General features: G+C 39.2%; 1 protein-coding gene across 1 annotated transcript; it reads left to right on the top strand.

Moving 5' to 3' along the window:
* Window positions 1-5,520: 5,520 nt before the first annotated feature.
* LOC110784691 (caltractin-like) lies at window positions 5,521-10,479 on the top strand (the record flags this gene model as incomplete). Its single annotated transcript, XM_056831875.1, has 7 exons — window positions 5,521-5,653; window positions 5,748-5,784; window positions 5,869-5,896; window positions 6,787-6,939; window positions 7,202-7,453; window positions 7,542-7,601; window positions 10,367-10,479. Coding segments are annotated over 5 exons (360 nt in total), but the record flags the coding sequence as incomplete, so codon positions are not given.
* Window positions 10,480-22,114: the final 11,635 nt, after the last annotated feature.

Raw genomic sequence — 22,114 nt, 5'->3', positions numbered from 1 at the left:
GCGAGGTACGTTCGAGTAGTGACCTGCTACTTCTCTTGTAAATGTCGTATTGTGCGACGTTGCCGTGGTCAAGGTAGTCACATGTTGAAGTGTGCCTTTGACCAAAAGCTAGGTGCCTTTCTTTACCCATAATCATATTTACAAATCTTTTGACTCACTTGCAACATTGAGATAAACGCATATTTAGCTTAAACCAACGACATTTTATTATGTTCGTAAAAGTCTTTGAAAATCATTTGAAAATTATTTAAAATCCGAGTCCTACTGTGTACAATCCGAGATTTCCTAAGTAGGTTGACTTTATAGAAGGGTTCGTACAGGATTACATGAGTGAATCAAAATACTGTTACGATTTTTGGAATGCTGTCTAAGGATTTGTTGGAAGCCAGGGTGCAGGCGTAAAGATACACTTGTGCCCGTGTGGCACAGGCTTTGGGCTTTTAGGGCCATCTTTTCCAGAATTGCGGGAATATAAACCGTTTTCAAATTGACTTAGATTTACTTGGTGTATGTCTGTACAAAAGGTCAAGGTATACTTAGTTCTTTCCCTAGCTCTTTAATTTCAATTTTTAGCCCCTAGTTGCTGTTATGTCTTCCCATTAATGACGCTTTTAGATTTCGATTTTAGATGCCCGTGTCATATGTCTGAGTAGGGTGAGCCTTGGTTAAGTGCCAAGTCCTATTGACAATGTCTTATTTTTTTTCAAAGGGGATTAGCAAGCATTTGAATTACCATGGACAGGTACCCTGAGTTCGAAGGAATGATGGGACGACGCCGTAGAACAATCCTCTTTATTGCAAGCTTACTGCCTTTATTACTTGTTGGCGATTATGACTGTGTCTAGTGGTGAAAGAAGGTCTTTAAGCGAACGACTATGTCTAGTTGTGAAAGAAAGTCTTTAAGTGAGTTAGTTCGCTTTAGGGAGGGTCAAGTCGAGTACTTTAGAGGTCATGGACGCTTGCGTTAGCCCCCATTCAATTGAGGCAGAGTGATCTTTTGAGTCTTGGCTAAGTGCCTAGGAGTGTGAGTGCTCCTTCTGGCAAGGGTACGTGCCCTTATTATTTTTCGATGTGTGCTCATTAATTTGGCATCTTGGTGACTTGGATTCTTCCTTTGACTTAAATTTTTCTTTCGACTTTGGTTGCAAGTAATTAAATTTCAATAAGGGACTTCTATTTTTATTCTTGTTATTCTATAGGCTTTAATATTTTTGCAAATTGGTTGGACCGAATCATGGATTGCCTACGTATCCGCCTTAAATAGATTTAATTTGGAATCAGGTCTTGCGTAGTTCTTAGCCTAGAAAATGGTTTCATAGAATGCCGATTTTAAACATGTATGTTCTGAGGTGGAAACATATTATTTGAAACGGTAGAATAAGTGAAGTTTATTATTATTTAAATCAGCTGCCTTGCCGTAAGCCAAAAAATTTGTTTTATATTTTTGAGTACATGTATTTTCTTTTCATGTGTTTTTTTTTTTGGTACGTATACCTGAATACGTGTTGTACCCCTCCAAGTGTTCGTTATTTTTCCGTGCATGTGCGGATAAAATGACGAGCACTTGTGGACAAATTTTTCAGCAAGCAGAGAGATTCGGCGCCCAGGCTTGGGCGCTAAAGATTTCGGCGCCCAGCTCTGGGCGCTGAAAATGGTTTCTGGGCGGATATTTTTTAGTGCGCTAAATGCTTCTTTGTTTCTCTTTTTAGACTAACTTTAGTGGCGCTTTTGCAAAGTTTCTTTTTTATTATTCACATTTTATTTTATTTTTTTTGCACTTTTCATTTGTTTCCTTTTTTTTGTTTGTGACTCGAGACGGCTTGAAAGATGGGTTGAATGAGATAGGAGAATTTGTATAGGTGTTGGTCAAGCATGAGGATTATATCTGCTAGGGCTCACAATTTGCAGCTTCGTGCTAGTGTCACGAGTCTACATCAACCAAGGCCAATGAGCAGTATGGGGACGGCTCAAGGGTATATCAACAGGATGTATCCACACAAGTTATATGGTCATTATGCTAATGGTGCTATAAGAGCAGGTTTTGGAAATAAGGGGTATGACGCACGTGTCAATGGCCGTGCGTGGTTTGCGGTTGACAACGAGTTCAAGAACAAGAGTCGAGGTAATGGTTTCTTGGGTCATGGCAATGAGAACATGGATAGGTTAAAATGGCTGAACAGGGACCCCAGAGCGAAGGCGTCTAAGAGCATAAGGATTGGAAAGGGTAGACATCGTAGAATTTTATGATTTGGATTGGTTGACTCAATTCTTTTCCTTCGTTTACTTAGGTAAATGTTGCACTACGGTATAAGTATTCCCTGGCTTGCTCTTTTCGCTCTCCCTTTTCTCTTTCTATTTTTTTCTTTCTTTTTCCTTGGGATTCCTCCCCAACATAAATTCTTCAATTTTTAATTTGGGCTAAAAGGTAGATGGTTGTGGTCTTTGAGTCACGAGGCGAGACTGAGTGAGCCTCGTTTGGTAGGCCTATAGTGGACCTTTAATTTTAGTAGGCCTAGGGTGGACCTTTAAATTGTCTTACTTTGCAAGCGTATTTAGTCGTTTCTTAAAATGTGCAAATAGCGTAGATTTAAAATGTTGTTTTTACCTTATTGAACTTTAACGAAAGAATTACATCGAAAGTAATTTTTTGTTTCTTTTCAGATTCCAGTTTCTGGGATTTAATTGGAAGTTGTGATTTAGACTCAAACTTTCATTAATCTTTCTGATTATAACCCGTGTATGAATATAAGGAGGTGGCCTAGACTCAAAATAATGACATGGCGTAAGCCTATAATACTTGACCAAGCGACTCTCAGACTTAGGCTAATTGGACCATAACTTTCGTTGGTTGACACTTTAGATTTTAACCCTTGGGTGTTCATTTGTCATGCGCCATTTTGTTTAATGTTGGCAAGGTAGTTAATTGGGGAGATCGAATTTTTATTTTTGCAAGACTAGAATCATTAGTGCAGCTTCTCTCTTAGTGTGTATTGCTTTACCCCAATGGTAGCCCTATTGGTATGCCGATTTGGGTATTTTCATGGTTGGTCATGTTGCATTCATGGAAAATCTTTTAGTCCGTACTTAATAGTATTTCAAGGAGTGAGTGACTCGAGAGGACTATGATAGTCGTGACCCAGTGTGATTATAAGCCTTGAGGCCATTAATTTTTCTTGCCAACGGTATTGACACCTTAGGTTCACTTTGGGGTTGTGCGACTATGGGGGATGATTTCCAGAATGTGATTGTTTCCATTTTGCAAATACTATAGTATATTCTTTTTATTGGTGAGAGAGTATTGAGGCCGTGGATTCTTAGCAAGGGATGACAATTACATATGGGTGCTTATTAATTTAAATGTTAGGAAGGAAGACTCAATATGGTTTAACTTTTTAACTTGCTGAACGACACCAAGCATTAGGACCGATTCTATGGATAAGAAAACTAAGACTTAGGATTTGGATTGTATTTTGGCATAGCCTAGTCTAGACTCGGATTTATTTGAACATTTATTTTTTTGAAGACTTTATTCCAACATTTATTTTTTGAATACTTTGCCCATGCGACATTCAAGGTTTAATCACTAGTAGAAAAAACCCCTGTTGCAACCCCCTTGTTGCAGCGTACATGTAATAATACGCTTCAACAACCAGTAGGTCAACGCGGGTCAAACTTTATAAAGGGTTGTTGCAGCATACAAATTAATTGCCCGCAGCAAGAGAGTTTTTTGCAGCGTACAAAGTAAAAGCCCCCTGCAATAGCCCATTTATTTTGCAGCGTACAGATAAAAGCCCCCTGCAATAAAAAAATTTCGCTGCAAAGCTAATTAAGAAAAACATTTCATCTCAAACCTAAGGACCATTTCCACGCTCAGTACTCCCTCTTCTTCCCTCAGCTTTCCCTGCGTACTCTCTCACCTCCTCATTCTTCTTCTTCTTCATCTGCTCTCTTTCTCTCTCTAATTCGTGGTTTTTTTGGGTTTTTTGCAAGTAATTGTTGAAATTGGGTGACAATTCGTCTTGGTTTTTGTGAAAATTTGCTCGACTCCTTCTCTCCAAGCATCTGGCCTTCGACCTCAGCCTTCGAACTCAGCCGCCGTCGAACTCAGCCGTCGAACTCAGCAACTCAGGCGTTGCTCGGCCCTGCGTCGCTGTCTTCGCCGATGGGTCTGTGTTCTCGCCTCATCTCCCCCTAATTTCGTATTTTTAGGGTTTGCTTTCAGTCAATTCTTGATTTCTTGCCTCTTTCAATTTCTGTCATCAATCTCAATTTTTGTTGTTGTTTGGGGGCGAATTTGCTTGATCAATCTTTATGTAGTGAATCAGATTTCTATACAGAAATTCAAGCAACAAGTTTAATTCATTAATTCAATTAAATTCAATTTCCCATAAATTAGAATAAAAAACGAGACTTTAGGGTCTGGGGTTGTAGAAATCATGGTTGTTGAATTAGGTTAAAGTTTGAATATAATTAGGGGGGAAATACCCAGATAATTAGAAAGATGATTAGCCACCAAAATTGAAGATAATTGAGCTCCACTGTGTTATTACTATTGGTGTTGGGGGTAGTTGGTAAAAATCGATGATGGTAAGTTGAAAATGTAGAAGCTATGTTACTGGGTAGGATCATTACTTGTGGATAAATCAATTGCAGGAAAAGTTTATCTCAATTCGTGTATCATGGAGAAACAAGATTTATTGAAATTGGGAGTCAATAGGTGTATATGTGTTAATAATTTAGGCTTGCTAGTGCCACTATGAACATCGAATTACCCTAATGTTTCGGAAGAGAATCCCCCAGAGACCGGTAAGTTAGGGCCGAACTGAAGACACTCTTAACCTGCAACAATAGAGACTGTTTCAAACCCTCAGTTAGAAAAGAAAACAATGAACTTGATAAGTCATGCTGGTTCAATCGACAAAGGAGAAGGAAGGTGAATTTTCAGGCCATTGGTGTGTTTTAGAAGAGTTGAGTTTCTCAGAATATTTCTTGAATTGAGCTCAATGTGGTGTTTAAGTTTGAGAATTGACGCATAGGATCTTGCGAGGACATGATGATGATTTGAGAACGTAAAAATTTTCCATCTTTCAGTCACCTTTACCTGCTACTCTGCTAGTTCTGTTGTTTGCACGAATGGTTATGTATCCATCAGTTTTTCTAATTTTTTTTTTTGGGGGGGGGGGGGGGGGGGTGAATGTCAACCCTAAAGTGGATAATATTTGGTACCCTATGAATTACTATATCACTTTGATGGTTTTCTATTTAGTATATGCTTTTACTATGGTTCTGCTTTATTTGTGTTTTGTTTATGTATCTGTTTCTATTCTTACTGGCACGATATATAGCTGGTTAGTTTCCTGTTAGTGTGTAAGAATTAATTGAGTTATTAGACCGTCTTGAGTTCGAACTGTTTGGATAGGAACTGAGACACCGGGCAATAGTGTGCTCTAAGTAGTGAAATATCTGTTAGATGTTGGTGTGTATTTTTCTAGTGAATTTTGTTGACTTTGATTTTCTTGATTTGGTAAATACTATCAGTCAAGTGCTAGGACGGTGAGGAAAGATAAGCCACGTGGGCGTCATCATGGTCTCACTCAACAGAAGAGGCAAGAGATAAAGGAAGCTTTTGAACTGTTTGACACTGATGGCTCAGGTTTTGAATCTGTTTAGTGTTTCGAATTTTATATGTCAAACCATTTAGTTTGTTCTCGCAATCTCGCCTGTTTGATTCAAATTGTTATTTTCAGGAACTATTGATGCTAAGGAGTTGAATGTTGCTATGAGGTATTATTCTTTGTAAATCCTAAGGTTTTGATATACCACTACACACTTAACACAGTTACCTGACCTAAAACTGCATCGTTGCAGGGCTCTGGGTTTTGAGATGACCGAAGAGGTATAAAATCTGTCATTTTGTTGGTTTTTTGTTGATTACGATTGAAATATTTCTTCTCTGAATACTTGCAAAAAGATAACCTATGTTCCTTCCACTATTCTTTTTCTTCTCTGGGTTCTAAGACACTCAGACAAGGGTGTGGCCTCCTTAACTGACACTTCAATATTTACCCAGAGTCTCATAATACCTCAACGGCTCAACCATCTCGAACCACATATTCATAGAGAAAATTAGAAAAATAAAACAAGAGAGGGATAATGAAGAGAAAGTTGTGCATATGTATACTCACAAATGAGCTTGAAATGAGAATTCATACAAGAATTAGCAAACAAGTCAACCTGAATTGTGTTGTGTATTTATGTATCTACAATTACAACCGGATCTGAAAAAGAAAAGGTATTTTAGAGTGAGGATATGTTTCTTATACTTGTTATGTCATGTCCCCATCCCCGTGTTTAATTTTATGACACCTATCTTGCCCTGGCACTTGGACATGTACACTTGTACTCGACACTCGTACCCATGTCCAAGTAACATAGATGATTATACTCTTATAAAATGTTCATGTTTTACTTGAGATTCAAATGCATCATTTAAGTTTTTAGGCCACCTCCTGAAACTATCTTGAGTGCAGTAACTGCTAGTGCCAGCCCCTTTCTCTGAGCTTATTTAATTATGTCAGCGACAAACTACAGTACATCCAGCCTCTCTCCCAGTTCCCATATATCATATATGGGCCACCTGAAATTTATTTTAAGGTATCCTTTTTATAGATTATATTTACTCACCATTTTTGCTCTGGTTGCAATAAAGGAAGGGAAAGGTAATTGATTAAGGGGACCGCGGTTTGTTATAACAGCTACTGTGCTTGACTTTTTGTGTTATTTCAGCAAATCAATCAAATGATTGCGGATGTTGACAAGGATGGAAGTGGTGCCATTGATTTAGATGAATTTTGTCACATGATGACTGCTAAAATCGGAGAAAGAGACACTAAGGAAGAATTAATGAAAGCATTTCGTATAATCGACCAAGATAATAATGTAAACCTCTGTTTATTCTTGTTTTAGTGTCTTATTTCAGTCATCAGTGATTTGTTTTGTCTATTTGACCAATCTAGATTTTCCAGGTTTACGTACTAATCTTCTTTTGTGATATAAAAGTACAATCTCTGCATCTGTTTCCAGATTCTTTACTTGTAGATTTCCAATATGTAGTTCAAAATCCCCATATATATGTATTGCAGGCCATTTTGGTAATTCCAGCTGTTATCTTACCTAAATATTGTATTGTTATCTGCTACAGGAACACTAATGTCCCTGTCTTCCCTGAAGAAGTATGTGTCACCTAGTTGGGGGCAGCCATTTGTAGGAGCTAGCATTTTGGCAGTTTCAGGGAATGGAGCTAGCATTTGGAGAGAGGCTGAACTTGAATCTTGGGACGACAAACTCAATAAAGGCCTGGTTGTATTTCGTGACGATGGAAGCTCAGAGACGGTGGGGGCAGAAGCAATGTCATTATCATTCGAGTGACAGATCGAAGTAGACTGATCATAAGGTTAGAAGTTGTTCACTCTTCTCTTTTCATGCTATTTGACATCTTGTAGCTTCATTTTTGTAACATCTTTAAAGATTTATTATTATAGACTCTACGAAGGCTTGCTCAGAACCGTGAGGCAGCAAGGAAAAGCCGGTTGAGGAAAAAAGTAAGACATCTAATTTTGTTTCTTGCATGTACTTTGGTGTTGGTTAATTATTTAATTTGTTTTCTCATTTAATTAATTAATGGAATTAGCTGAAGAAGGATTCCATGTGGGGAAAAAATAAGTCATAAAGCTAATATGAAAATCGGCTAAGTTTCTACTTGTTTTTATTTTTTGGTCTTTAACATGCTCTTGTATTATCTTTCTTTTTCTTTCCCTCCCTTTTTCTTTTTTGGAAATAGGCATAGGTTGTTCTTGGATTTGGGTGGAAATAGGCATATGATTAGTTGTAACTTTCCAAGACTCAATCCAATCTATTTATGTACATTTGAGACTTGTTTGGCTATATAGGTCATATTTAGGCTAAAATGACATTTTCGCTCCCAACTTTGAACTAATGAACCTAAGAACTCATTTCAAACTTACTATATGATTTATATGATTAGCTTTAACTTTCCAAGACTCAATCCAATCTATTTATGCACATTTGAGACTTGTTTGGCCATTATAGGTCATAATTAGGCTAAAATGACATTTTTCGCTCCCAACTTTGAACTAACGAACCTAATGACTCATTATTCTTATTACATGATTAATATGCATAGTATTAACTTTATAAAACTCATTCTAATCTATGTATGCACATTTGAGACTTTGGTCGTTATAGGTCATAGTTAGGCTAAAATAAGTCATTTTCGCTCCCAATTCATAACTAGATAACCTAAGGATTCATTTCAAACTTATTACATGATTAATATGATTAGTTTTAAATTTCCAACACTCGTTCCAATCTATCTCTGCACATTCGAGACTTCTTTTGCCGTTATAGGTCATATATAGGCTAAAATGTCACTTTCGTTCCCAACTTTGAACTAACGAACCTAAAAACTCATGTCAAACTTAAATACATGATTCATATGATTAGTTTCAACTTTCCAAGACTTAATCCAATCTATTTGGTTTAGCATATTTTGGAATTAGTATGTGTTTAAAATTATCCAACCCCAGGCTAAAATGACATTTTCGCTCCCAACTTTGAACTTAAGAACCTAATAGCTCATTTTAAACTTATTATATGATAAATATGCTTAGTTTTAAGTTTCTTAGACTTATTATAATCTATTTATGCACATTTAATGCTTGTTTTATCGTTGTAGGTCATATTTAGGATAAAATAAGGTATTTTCGCTCCCAACTTTAAAATAAAGAACCTAAGGACTTATTTTAAACTTATTACATGTTTAATATGCTTAGTTTTAAGTTTCTAAGACTTATTCTAACTACTTATACACATTTAAGGCTTGTTTGGTCGTTATAGGACATATTTAGGCTAAAATGACATTTTCTCTCCCAACTATGAACCAAAGAACCTAAGGACTCATTTTAAACTTACTAAATGTTTTATATGCTTATTTTTAACTTTCTAGGACTCATTCCAATCCATTTATGCACATTTAAGGCTCATTGTGTCGTTATAGATCATATTTAGGCTAAAATGACATTTTCGCTCCCAACTTTGAACTTAAGAACCTAATGACTCATTTTAAACTTATTATATGATAAATATGCTTAGTTTTAAGTTTCTAAGACTTATTTTAATCTATTTATGCACATTTAATGTTTGTTTTATCGTTATAGGTCATATTTAGGCTAAAATGAGGCATTTTCGCTCCCAACTTTAAAATAAAGAACCTAAGCACTCATTTTAAACTTAATACATGTTTAATATGCATAATTTTAACTTTATAAGACTCGTTCCAATCTATTTATGCACCTTTAAGGCTCATTAGGTCGTTGTAGGTCATATTTAGGCTAAAGTGCCATTTTCGCTCCCAACTTTGAACTTAAGAACCTAATGACTCATTTTAAACTTATTATATGATTAATATGCTTAGTTTTAAGTTTCTAAGACTTATTCTAATCTATTTATGCACATTTAATGCTTGTTTGATAGTTATAGGTCATATTTAGGCTAAAATGAGGCATTTTCGCTCCTAACTTTAAAATAAAGAACCTAAGCACTCATTTTAAACTTAATACATGTTTAATATGCATAATTTTAACTTCATAAGACTCGTTCCAATCTATTTATGCACCTTTAAGGCTCATTAGGTCGTTGTAGGTCATATTTAGGCTAAAATGACATTTTCGCTCCCAACTATGAACTAAAGAACCTAAGGACTCATTTTAAACCTACTAAATGTTTTATATTCTAGTTTTAACTTTCTAGGACTCATTCCAATCCATTTATGCCCATTTAAGGCTCATTGTGTCGTTTTAGGTCATATTTAGGCTAAAATGACATTTTCGCTCCCAACTTTGAACTTAAGAACCTAAGGACTCATTTTTAAATTATTATATGATTAATAAGCTTAGTTTTGAGTTTCTAGGACTTATTCTAATCTACTTATACCCATTTAATGCTTGTTTGATCGTTATAGGTCATATCTAGGCTAAAATAAGGCATTTTCGCTCCCAACTTTAAAATAAAGAACCTAAGGACTCATTTAAAACTTATTACATGTTTAATATGCATAATTTTAACGATCTAAGACTCGTTCCAATCTATTTATGCACCTATAGGCTCATTGGGTCATTATAGGTCATATTTAGGCTAAAATGACATTTTCGCTCCTAACTTTGAACTAAAGAACCTAAGGACTCATTTTAGACTATTAGGACATTGTCATTAGTTTCTTGAATGTTAAAATGTGATATTTAATTTGTATTTAATCTAATGTTTAATTTAAATTTCTGTTTTTGTAAAGGTCTACACTCCGAGGATTGCGCCTTATGCGAGGAATTTGATGTGGTTCGTGAGCAATGGGCCAAGTTTTTTACCAGCAAGTATTTATTATTGGCTTTAGCGCGCATGATCGAGTTGGTTTAGTTGTTATAGAATAAATTTTATATTAAAATGTATGTTTATGTTGAAATTGGAACATATATATAAATGTAATATGTGCACTTAATTTGGTTTTGGGATATATAGTATACAAAACTCCAGTTGTTGTTTTTATATTTGTTATACAGGTTGCGTTATTCTATTATTGTTTTGACAGGTTTCTATATTTGGTGCAAGGCACTCTAGGTATCCCTAAACAAAATTAGAATTTTCCCGCCAAAAGTGCTTTGTTGCAGCGTACATATATATTGTACGCTGCAACAAGGGAAAAAAATTTCGCAAAAATTCAGACTTGTTGCAGCGTACAAATAAATGTACGCTGCAAAAAGCAACTTTTTGCAGCGTACATATATATGTACGCTGCAACAAGTCCAAATTTTTGCCAATTTTTTGGCACTTGTTGCAGCGTACATCTAAAAGCCCGCTGCAACAAATCACTTTTTGCAGCGAACTTGTACGCTGCAACAAGTTCAGACTTGTTGCAGGCCCCCCAGTTGCAGCATACGATGTACGCTGCAACAGGGGTCTAAAAGCCCGCTGCAATAAGGGTTTTTTCTACTAGTGAATTAGCATGCTCGGCTTTGGTGCCGAACATCGTCGTCGTAGGAGGCCTAACAACGACACAAATAGTTGTTTATTTTTTACAAGTCGCTTTTAGAATCGAGTGCTTTTTCATACGCCCTCGTAGCAATTGTTTTTACAAAAAGTTTTTTTTTTGCTACGTATATTTTTTTATGCGCGGGCACCGAGGCTGCTGTGCCTGACCAAAGGCCAGGCAGCAACTTCAGCGCCCAGCAGTGGGCGTGAGAAATATTGGCGCCCAGCCAGGGGCGTTGAAAATGCGTCCCTGACTGTTACTTATTTTCTGTTCGCGTATATTCTTTTGTTTTATGCGACTTAATTTTGCGTGCTTGCCTAATAACGTCCTTTACGCGTTGTGCAGCGTTTGTGGGATTCGTTACAGGCCATCCCGAGCGTCGCTTGTTTTTGTGGCGATCGTTCGGGCTTGCGGAACACGAGTTTCGGTATAACTCTTTGGCCAATTGGTTTATGAATGTTTGGGCAGTTTTTAAGGTCGTTAGTTTTCTAGCATTATTTGTCTAGCATTATTCGTACGCACAATCATAACATAGTCACATAGTTCGCTACACATAACTACATTACAAACATGGATTTGAAAATTAAATATGTCACGTAGTTTATGATAGGCTTCTATGGGTAGTATTTGCGCCTGGGTTGGTACCGCTTCTATCGTAGATCCAACACATACCCCGGTCGAGGTAGTGTCTTCATCAGACGAATTTCGCTCAAGAGGCCAACCCGCAAGTGCAAGCCAAGGGGGCATGCAGGCGAGAGGGACCTAATGGGCGAGCGATTGGTTCGGGATAGGTGTACTACCTGCACAAGTACCGAGTGGGCAACATGCGCGGCATATGCACCCCCCTATTGGCGAAAAAAGGTATCCTTAGTCCCAACTCCCGAGGGAGCCGAGATTCGTTATGCGGTTCTGCCCATTCACATTAATATGCTGATTTTCAGGTCGTCCCAACTTGATGGGGAAATAAACGCGGGGTAGGATAGTTTCACCCTTCGGCTATTTTGATTACCTACAAGCACGAGTATTTCCTTCACTATCCCCAGTGGAGTCGCCACTGTGAGGGGGTCGAAAAAGCACGAGGCTAATGCGTGACCTTGTCCCTCGTGGGTGTGACGTTTCTTTTTGTCAAATCAAGTGTAATTGGATTTCCTGTGAGTATACACCCAATTGACTAGTAATATAGGAGTCGCCATTCAGTTTTTAACAACAATGAGAAAAACTGACAAAACCCGGTTATCGTGACATAAAGGGAGTGCAATTATGTTTGACCACGACGGCCGTAGGTTCCCTTGTGATCCCTGGTGTGGGGATCTCTCAATATACACCCGCAAGGTAGAGACTGAGGGTTCGGGGGACTGTAACTACCGAGAGGAGTAATTCGCTCGTCGATAACTCCAGAGGCAGGATATCCTTACTAGCTCAGCATAAATAATTGAAGGGACATGCGTTAACTATTAAACTAATCTGAGTTGATTTTAGCAATATGCGACATATAATACTAATTCGATCGTGATTATCTGATTTAAATAACATTAAGGGACCTAGCATGATAATCCGATTTCCAAAAAATATTATATTTGTTAGGCGTGATAGAACAATCATATCAGGTTAGTTTAACAGTTCATAAAAAGGGCGAGGAAAGCAGTTAAATCATCGAAAAGGGACACGTTACGACGCACCCTTGAGAGGTGCGTCACGGTTCTCAGAAAACTAACCACTTTGACTTTGCTATTTCTCCTTTTTATTTAACGAATCTCAATTACGGGACAGGATACGTTCTGTTCGATTTATGGATCGATTGCGACAGAACGCGTGAACAGTTTCGCAGCGAGAGGCTTAGGCTAAGGGGTTTAGAGTTAATACTCAGAATATATTATGTGTTGTTGTGTGTTTTTTCACGTCGAAACTAGGGGCCTATTTATAGGGAAGAGTTCGTGGAAAGATAGAATTGCAGAGTTCTAATCCGCAAAGAGTTAGGAAAAAACACGTACCCAGGTACTTTCAGCGCCCAGGCCTGGGCGCCGAAGATTTCGGCGCCCAGAGCCAGGCGTTGAAAATAGGATCTGGGCAGTTTTGTTTAGTCAGATTCGGATTCCTAAATTCCGTAGAGTTTGAGATTAATTCGAGTCTTTTATCGCGTATCAATTTCATGACGGAATGCGTCTGGGCCCATTACGAACTCTAGGTTCGTTAGGATTTTAATTAATATGTAACTCTTATTTTCGAATCCTATTAGGAATAGGATTCTCGCAGTTTTCTATCTCATTTAGGATTTATGTTGGAGTGCAACACCTAATTCTGACAGGTCTCTATCTTTTATGATTTGCCACTTTTAGACGATACCTTTTACGGCAGTTACTATTTTTAGCAGGTTTCCATAAATAGCAGGTTTCGGGTGAAATGAAATGGGGAATCGAGATTCGTTTATTTTATAGGAGATGCGTTGTCAAGTGGAGTTTTTATGCTTTAATCATCGAACCTTTCCCTTGCGGGAACGGGGACAAAAGTAGGTATCTACAACTACCATTGGGGTAAAAGCAATACACACTAAGAGAGAAGCCGCACAAATTATTCTAGCCTTGTAAAATGGAAATTCGATCTCCCCAATTAACTACCTTGCCAACATTAAGCAAAATGGCGCATGACAAATGAACACCCAAGGGTTAAAATCTAAAGTGTCAACCAACGAAAGTTATGGTCCAATTAACCTAAGTCTGAGAGTCGCTTGGTCAAGTATTATAGGCTTACGCCACGTCATCATTTTGAGTCTAGGCCACCTCCTTGTATTCATACACGGGTTATAATCAGAAAGATTAATGAAAGTTCGAGTCTAAATCACAACTTCCAGTTAAATCCCGGAAACCGGAATCTGAAAAGAAGCAAAAAATTATCTTCGATGTAATTCTTTCGTTAAATTTCAATAAGGTAAAAATACCATTTTGAATCTACGCTATTTGCACATTCTAAGAAACGACTAAATACGCTTGCAAAGTAAGACAATTTAAAGGTCCACCCTAGGCCCGCTAAAATTAAAGGTCCACTATAGGCCTACCAAACGAGGCTCACTCAGTCTCGCCTCGTGACTCTAAGACCACAACCATCTACCTCTTAACCCAAATAAAAAATTTGAAGGATTTATGTTGGGGAGAAATCCCAAGCAAAAAGAAAAAAGAGAAAGAGAAAAGGGAGAGCGAAAAGGGCGAGCCATGAAATACTTAGACTGTACCTCCCAAAGCGCAAAATTTACCCAAGTAAACGGAGGAAAAGAATTGAGTCAACCAATCCAAATCATAAAATTCTACGATGTCTACCCTTTCCAATCCTTATGTTCTTAGACGCTTTCGCTCTGGGGTCCCTGTTCAGCTCGTTTAACCCATCCATGCTCTCATTACCATAACCCAAGAAACCATTACCTCGACTCTTGTTCTTAAACTTGTTGTCAACTGCAAACCACGCACGGCCATTGACACGTGCGTCATACCCATTATTTCCAAAGCCCAAACCTGTTCTTACACCACCATTGGCATAATGACCATATAACTTGTGTGGATACATCCTGTTGATATACCCTTGAGCCGTCCCTATGCTACTCATTGGCCTTGGTTGATGTAAACTCATGACACTAGCTTGAGGCTGCAAATTGTGAGTCCTAGCATATATAACCCTCGTGCTTACCTATACAAATTATCCTATCTCATTCAACCCGTCTTTCAAACCGTCTTGAGTCACGAATAAAAAAGAAAACAAATGAAAAGTACAATAAAAAATAAAATAAAAGAAAAAGGAACTTTGCAAAGCACCTTTAAAAGTTAGTCTAAAAAGAAAAAGAAGCATTTAGCGCACCAAAAACAAAAGATCCGCCCAGAAATCAATTTCAGCGCCCACAGCTGGGCGCCGAAATCTTTAACGCCCCAGCCTGGGCGCTGAAGGGGTACAGCACGTATTCAGATATCCGTACCACAAAAAAAAATACATGTACTAAATCAAAAAAAATATAAAACAAATTTTTGGCTTACGGCAAGGTAGTAGATTGAAATAATAATAAACTTCACTTATTCTACCGTTTCAAATAATATGTTTCCACCTCAGAACGTACTTGTTTAAAATCGGCATTCTAAGAAACCATTTTCTCGGCTAAGAACTACGCAAGACCTGATTCCAAATTAAATCTATTTAAGGCGGATACGTAGGCAATCCATGATTCGGTCCAACCAATACTAAAGCCTATAGAAAAACAAGAATAAAAATAGAAGTCCCTTATTGAAATTTAATTACTTGCAACCCAAATCGAAAGAAAAATTTTAAGTCAAAGGAAGAATCCAAGTCACCAAGATGCCAAAATTAACGAGCACACATCGAAAAATAATAAGGGCACATACCCTTGCCGGAAGGAGCACTCACACTCCTAGGCACTTAGCCAAGACTCAAAAGATCGCTTTGCCTCAATTGAATGGGGGCTAGCGCAAGCGTCCATGACCTCTAAAGTACTCGACTTGACCCTCCCTAAAGCGAACTAACTCACTTAAAAACCTTCTTTCACCACTAGACACAGTCATAATCGCCAACAAATAGTAAAGGCCGTAAGCTTGCAAAGAAGAGGATTTTTCTACGGCATCGCCCCATCGTTCCTTCGAACTCAGGGCACCCGTTCATGGTAATTCAAATGCTTGCGAATCCCCTTTGAAAAAAAATCAGACATTGTCAATAGGACTTGGCACTTAACCAAGGCTCACTCTACTCAGACATATGACATGGGCATCTAAAATCGAAATCTGAAATATCATTAATGGGAAGACATAACAGCAACTGGGGGCTAAAAAATTGAAATGAAAGAGCTAGGGAAAGAACTAAGTATACCTTGACCTTTTGTGCAGACATACACCAAGTAAATCTAAGTCAATTTGAAAACGGTTTATATTCCCGCAATTTTGGAAAAGATGGCCTTAAAAACCTAAAGCATATGCCAAACGGGCACAAGTATATCTTGACGCCTGCACCCTGGCTTCCAGCCAATCCTTACACAACATTCCAAAAATCGTAACAGTATTTTGATTCATTCATGTAATCCTGTACGAACCCTTCTATAAGTCAACTTACTTAGGACACCTCGGACTGTACACAGTAGGATTCGGATTTTAAATAATTTTCAAATAATTTTCAAAGACTTCTTCGAACATATTAAAGAGTCGTTGGTTTAATCTAAGTATGCGTTTATCCCGATGTTGCAAGTGAGTCAAAGATATTTCTAAATATGATTATGGGTAAAGAAAGGCACCTAGATTTTGGTCAAGGCACACTTCAACATGTGATTACCTTGACCATGGCAATGTCACACAATACGACATTTACAAGAGAAGTAGCAGATCACTACTCGAACGTACCTCGCACTAAACGAATCTGGTTCAAACTATTCATGATCCATGTCACCATGAATGCATAAAAACGTATGCCAAGCATTATAGCACCAAGCCAATCCCGTAGCTACAGTTGGGGGCTTGAGAAAAACACTCTAAAAATGCTCGAAATGACGATTTTATCGCAAATTCTCGACGCTAATGCTATACATACGTCATAGGGGCACAATCCTAAGGTTTGATCATGTAAAACGAACCTTAGAATGGCTACAACCCCTTCCAAATTCTAAACACTACTTAGAATACATAAAGTCACCCCACTAACAAGGGTCACTGAAAATCGCGAGTCACCAACACTCCGATCAAACTACTGCACATAACGCTCGCCCTACAAGCGCCCGTTACACAGTCTACCTCGTTCCAAAGCAAAAGCGAAAGAAAAAAAAATTAAGGATAAGAACTGTCAAAATATACTCAGAAATCATTTTCAACGCCCAGAGCTGGGCGCCGATATCTTTAACGCCCCAGCCTGGGCGCTGAATCTTTCTGCTGGCCAAGTTTTGCCCAGATAAAAAAAAGGGGAAGAAACACCTATGAATCCTCGCATCGAACGAAGTAATAAGCCGTGCAAACCCACGCAGAAGGTGCTTCACTTGTTCGAAAACCTGAACGAGGCACGATGAAGTACTCCAATGCAAAAAATCATAATATCCCAACACCTGGAGGAATGTTCTAAGACACGCCGTTAGGCCACACAGGCCTACGTCGCACCATAAGTTCAACCGTCCCACGGTACAAGTCTAAAAGAAGAGTAAGGCATATTGCACTAATGTAGGCACGACCAAAGAGCATGTGTTAAAGAGGCAAAGACTACTTATCGCCCAAATTCAAAATGCAAGCCACGCGACTTCTACATTAAGGATTAAAGGTAGCAAAATATTACCTACCACGAAAGGGATAGCTCGCACCTACACGAGCGGAACCCCAATGCATCTTTCTCGAAAGAACCTACAAAAATCGTACGCCAAAAGGAAGCATCCCAACATGCATACTTGGGGTATCCAAGCTACGAAACAACCATAGCAAAATAAAAATCTCGAAGCAAATGTTTGAGCAATCAAAGGGGCACGATGTGTGAGCCCACTTCATGAATGGGTCTGAACCCTATCAAGCTTCTAAGCAAACTATTCAAAATCAGTCATTGCTCAAAAAAAAATGATTCAAGAAAACTGATTAATGGACCGCACACAACGGCCATTCTATGAACGGTCGTTCGCACATACATATCATCATTCTAAGTATCGAACATTCACGAACGCGTTCAAAAGGAAAAATATACAACAACAAGAGCGGTCAAAGTCTTACGCCTCAAGGTATGTTCTTCGGGCCATATAGACTCGCCCAACTACCGCAATAACTGTACGCCTTAAGAGCAACAGTTCCTTAAAATAATCGCCCCAAAGCAACAAGCACCGTAGTCTACCAATCGGCTACGGGTTCTCAAGAAAATCATCACGTTCTAAAACCAAAGAAAAAAAACAAAAGAAAAAAGAATACATAGAACTTCCAAGTAAAATAAACGAATGAACAAGAGGCCAACTGTGTCATCAAAAGACCAGCCGAAACAACACTTTCAACGCCCCACCTGGGCGTGAATTATTTCAACGCCCAGGCCTGGGCGCCAAAAATGAACCCAGGCTCAAAAAAGGCCCTAACTTCTACAGGGCCCTGCCGCATCCATTCGACTCGAAAATCGCCGATTTCCTTACTGAAAGTCGCACCTCACGACTTTGTCAAGAGTAGCACACTACTACAAAGATCGCTCGCACTTACGAGTATAATCCCAAACATGATCAAGGACATCACGAATTCCGTATCCCCAAGGAACCCCTTTGACAAGAAATGACCGTCAAGCACGAATGCTTGGGGGCTTCGAAAGAAAATATATATTATAAAAAGTTAAAACAATATTCCCAGACTACGTTGTACGAAGTCCCGTGTTTGGATGTCTCAAAAAAATAAAACCAGTTTATGACCTCAAGACAAAGGTCGCCGTTGATACTTATACATAGTCCCATAATCAAGACCCCATGTAGTGGCAAAATTGAGCCGAAAAGACTAGCTCAGAACCATGAAAAGGTGATGACCACGAGACTATGGTCCATCTAAACACGTTGTCAACCCACATTCAGGTTGTAACTAAATCCGAGCATCCCTCGAAAGAATTCGCTCCTATAAGAATGAATAAAAAGAAATTCTCAAAAGAAATCACGAGAAAAAAATGAAATAGGGACTTGCCCACCTCAATCGGGCAAGATCGCGGCACGCAAATCCCAAATCGAAAAAGACGAATTCAGGTTCGCTCACCTCCAGCGAGTGGGTGGTCCACCCTTAGCGGACAGGGCTCGCCCACCTTCAGCGGGCTGGGTCTGCGTCACTAGCCGCGCAGGTCCTTAGTTTTCGAAAATGAAAAGAAAATAAAATCTTCAAAACAAAAACAGGCTCGCCATCTTCAGCCGACGGGGTCTACGTCACAAACCACGTAGGTCCTTATTTTCAAAAAAGCACAAACAAATTTCAAAATAGATTCGTCAACTTCTATCGGACGGGGTGTCCACCCTTAGCGGACAGGTTCGCCATCTTTAGCCGGCGGGGTCTACGTCACAAGCCGCGTAGGTCCTTATTTTCAAATTTCAAAAACAAGATTCGTCCACTTTTTCGGACAGGGCGTCCACCCTTAGCGGACAGGCTTGCCATCTTTAGCCGGCGGGGTATACTTCACAAGCCGCGTAGGTCCTTATTTTCAAATTTCAAAAACAAGATTCGTCCACTTTTTCGGACGGGGCGTCCACCCTTAGCGGACAGGCTCGCCATCTTTAGCCGGCGGGGTCTACGTCACAAGCCGCGCAGGTCCTTAGTCGCTGCAGCGATAACTTTTTCTGGTTTTCCCTTTTCCAAAAATTAAAAGGATTGGTTTTCTGTTTTTTCCAAAAAAGAGCGATGTGCTGGATTTTCCTTCGTTTTATATCCTGTAAAAACAAGGGGGTTTTCTCGTTTGGCTAGCCCTGAAAATGAGAATCTTTAAAAACATTTTTACCTCGTGGTTGGGCTTGGCCAGGCCCAATTACACTTTATAGCTTTAATTTCGAAAACATCTGTAGCTACTCCCAATGACAAAGTGAGGGAGTTTCTACGCTTCTTTAGATACTTCCAATGACAAAGTGAGGGAGTTTCTATGGTATCCGTTGACAAATCCCAATGACACGTGAGGGATATGTCGACACTTCCAGTGATGACCCTTAAGTCAAATGTTGTCACTCGGGGGCTCGTGAGACCCTCGCAAAACAGGTCACCATGACTTGTGTGGCGCACTCCGTCTAATACTTTGACCATCGTCTTATTGCAAGACTCAGTCAAAGTGGGGGCTAACTGTAGACACCTACTTTTGTCCCCATTCCCGAAAGGGAAGGTTCGATGATGAAAGCATAAATCTCCACTTGACAACGCATCTCCTATAAAATAACGAATCTCTATCACCCCTTTTCATTTCACCCGAAACCTGCTATTTATAGAAACCTGCTATTTATGGAAACCTGCTAAAAATAGTAACTTCCGTAATGGTAGTTGTTAAAACTGGCAAGTCATAAAAGATAGAAACCTGTCAGAATTAGGTGTTGCACTCCAACATAAATCCTAAATGAGATAGAAATTGCGAGAGAATCCTATTCCTAATACGATTCGAAAATAAGAGTCACGTATTGATTGAAATCCTAACGAGCCTAGAGTTCGTAACGGGCCCAGACGCATTCCGTCATAAAATTAATACGCACTAAAAGACTCGATTAAGTCTCATACGCTCCGGATTCTAAGAGTCCGAATCTGACAAAGAAACGGCCCAAACAGCAATTTCAACGCCCAGCCCTGGGCGCTGAAATTGCCTGGATCCTATTTTCAACGCCCAGAGCTGGGCGCTGAAATCTTTGACGCCCAGCACTGGGCGCTGAAAATACCTGGTACGTGTTTTTTCCTAATTCCTCGTGGATTAGAGTTCTACAATTCTATCTTTCCACGAACTCTTTTCTACAAATAAGGCCTTAAGTTCGACGTGAAAAAACAACAACACACAATTATTATTCTGAGTATTGACTCTAAACCCCTAAGCCTAAGCCTCACGCTGCAAAACTGATCACGCGTTCTGTCGCAATCGATCCATAAATCGAACAGAACGTATCCTGTCCCATATCTTGAGATTCGTTAAATAAAAGGAGAAATAGCAAAGTCAAAGTGGTTAGTTTTCTGAGAACCGTGACGCACGTCTCAAGGGTGCATCGTAATGTGTCTCTTTTCCATGGTTTAATTGCTTTCCTCGCCCTTTTATGAATTGTTAAACTAACTAAATCTGATTGTTCGATCACGCTTAATAAATATGATATTTTTGGTAAATTGGATTATCATGCTAGGTCCCTTAAAACAATCTAAATCAGATAATCGCGCTCGATCTAGTACTATATGTTGCATATTGTTAAAATCAACTCAGATTAGTTTAATAGTTAACGCATGTCCCTTCAATTATTTATGCTGAGCTAGTAAGGATATCCTGCCTCTGGAGTTATCGAAGAGCGAGTAATCCTCTCGGTAGTTACAGTCCCCCGAACCCTCAATCTCTACCCTGCGGGTGTACGTTGAGCGATCCCCACCACCAGGGATCACAAGGGAACCTACGGCCGTCGTGGTCAAACATAATTGCACTCCCTTTATGTCACGATAACCGGGTTTTGTAGTTTTTCTCATTGTCGTTAAAAACTGAACGGCGACTCCTATATTACAAACAATTGGGTGTAAACTCACAGGAAATCCAATTACACTTGATTTGACAAAAAGAAGCGTCACACCCACGAGGGACGAGGTCACGCGTTAGCCTCGTGCTTTTTCGACCCCCTCACATCCGGAAACGATGATATTGCCGGAAATGGAAATATGGATCGTATCGGAAATATAAATATTATCCAAGTCGTAGATGTTGCCGGAAACGGAAACATGGTACGTATCGGAAAATATTATCGGAAATGGAAATATTGCCGGAAACGGAAATATTGTCAAAATCGGAAATATTATCGGAATCGGAAAATAATTCCGGAAACGGAAATATTAAATATTTGTTCGAAACGGAAATTAATTCCGGAATCGGAAATATTAAATATTGTTCGTATCGGAAATGAATTCCGGAACCCGGAATTTAATCAGAAGCGCATCGTACGAATTAGCATCGGACGAGGCTTGCTAGACGAAGGCCCAGCACGAAGCCAGGCCCACGCCCAGCAAGCCAAGCGCCCAACACGAAGGCCACAGCCTCGCCAGGCCCAGCAAGGCCGTTGGCGCGCGCGCGCTGAGCGTGCTCGTGGGCTGCGAGCAGCGACTGCTCGTGTGGGCCGCAAGGCCTGCACGGGTGGTGCGATGCTCGTGGTCGTGCGACACTCGTGTTCGTAACGAATCCTAATCCTATTGGAATTCCTGCATTGATTAAATCCTAATCCTAAAAGATTAAATTTATTATTTAGAGTTCTAGTAGGATTCTAATTAATAAATCCATATCCTAGTAGGATTATAATTCCTTTTCCATATCTCTATAAATAGGTGCCTAGGGTCACAATTTATAGAC

This window comes from Spinacia oleracea, chromosome 6 (genome assembly GCF_020520425.1).
Source record: "Spinacia oleracea cultivar Varoflay chromosome 6, BTI_SOV_V1, whole genome shotgun sequence".
NCBI lineage: Eukaryota > Viridiplantae > Streptophyta > Magnoliopsida > Caryophyllales > Amaranthaceae > Spinacia > Spinacia oleracea.
The sequence above is the reverse complement of the archived record's forward strand: the minus strand, read 5'-3'. Positions and strand labels throughout refer to the sequence as shown.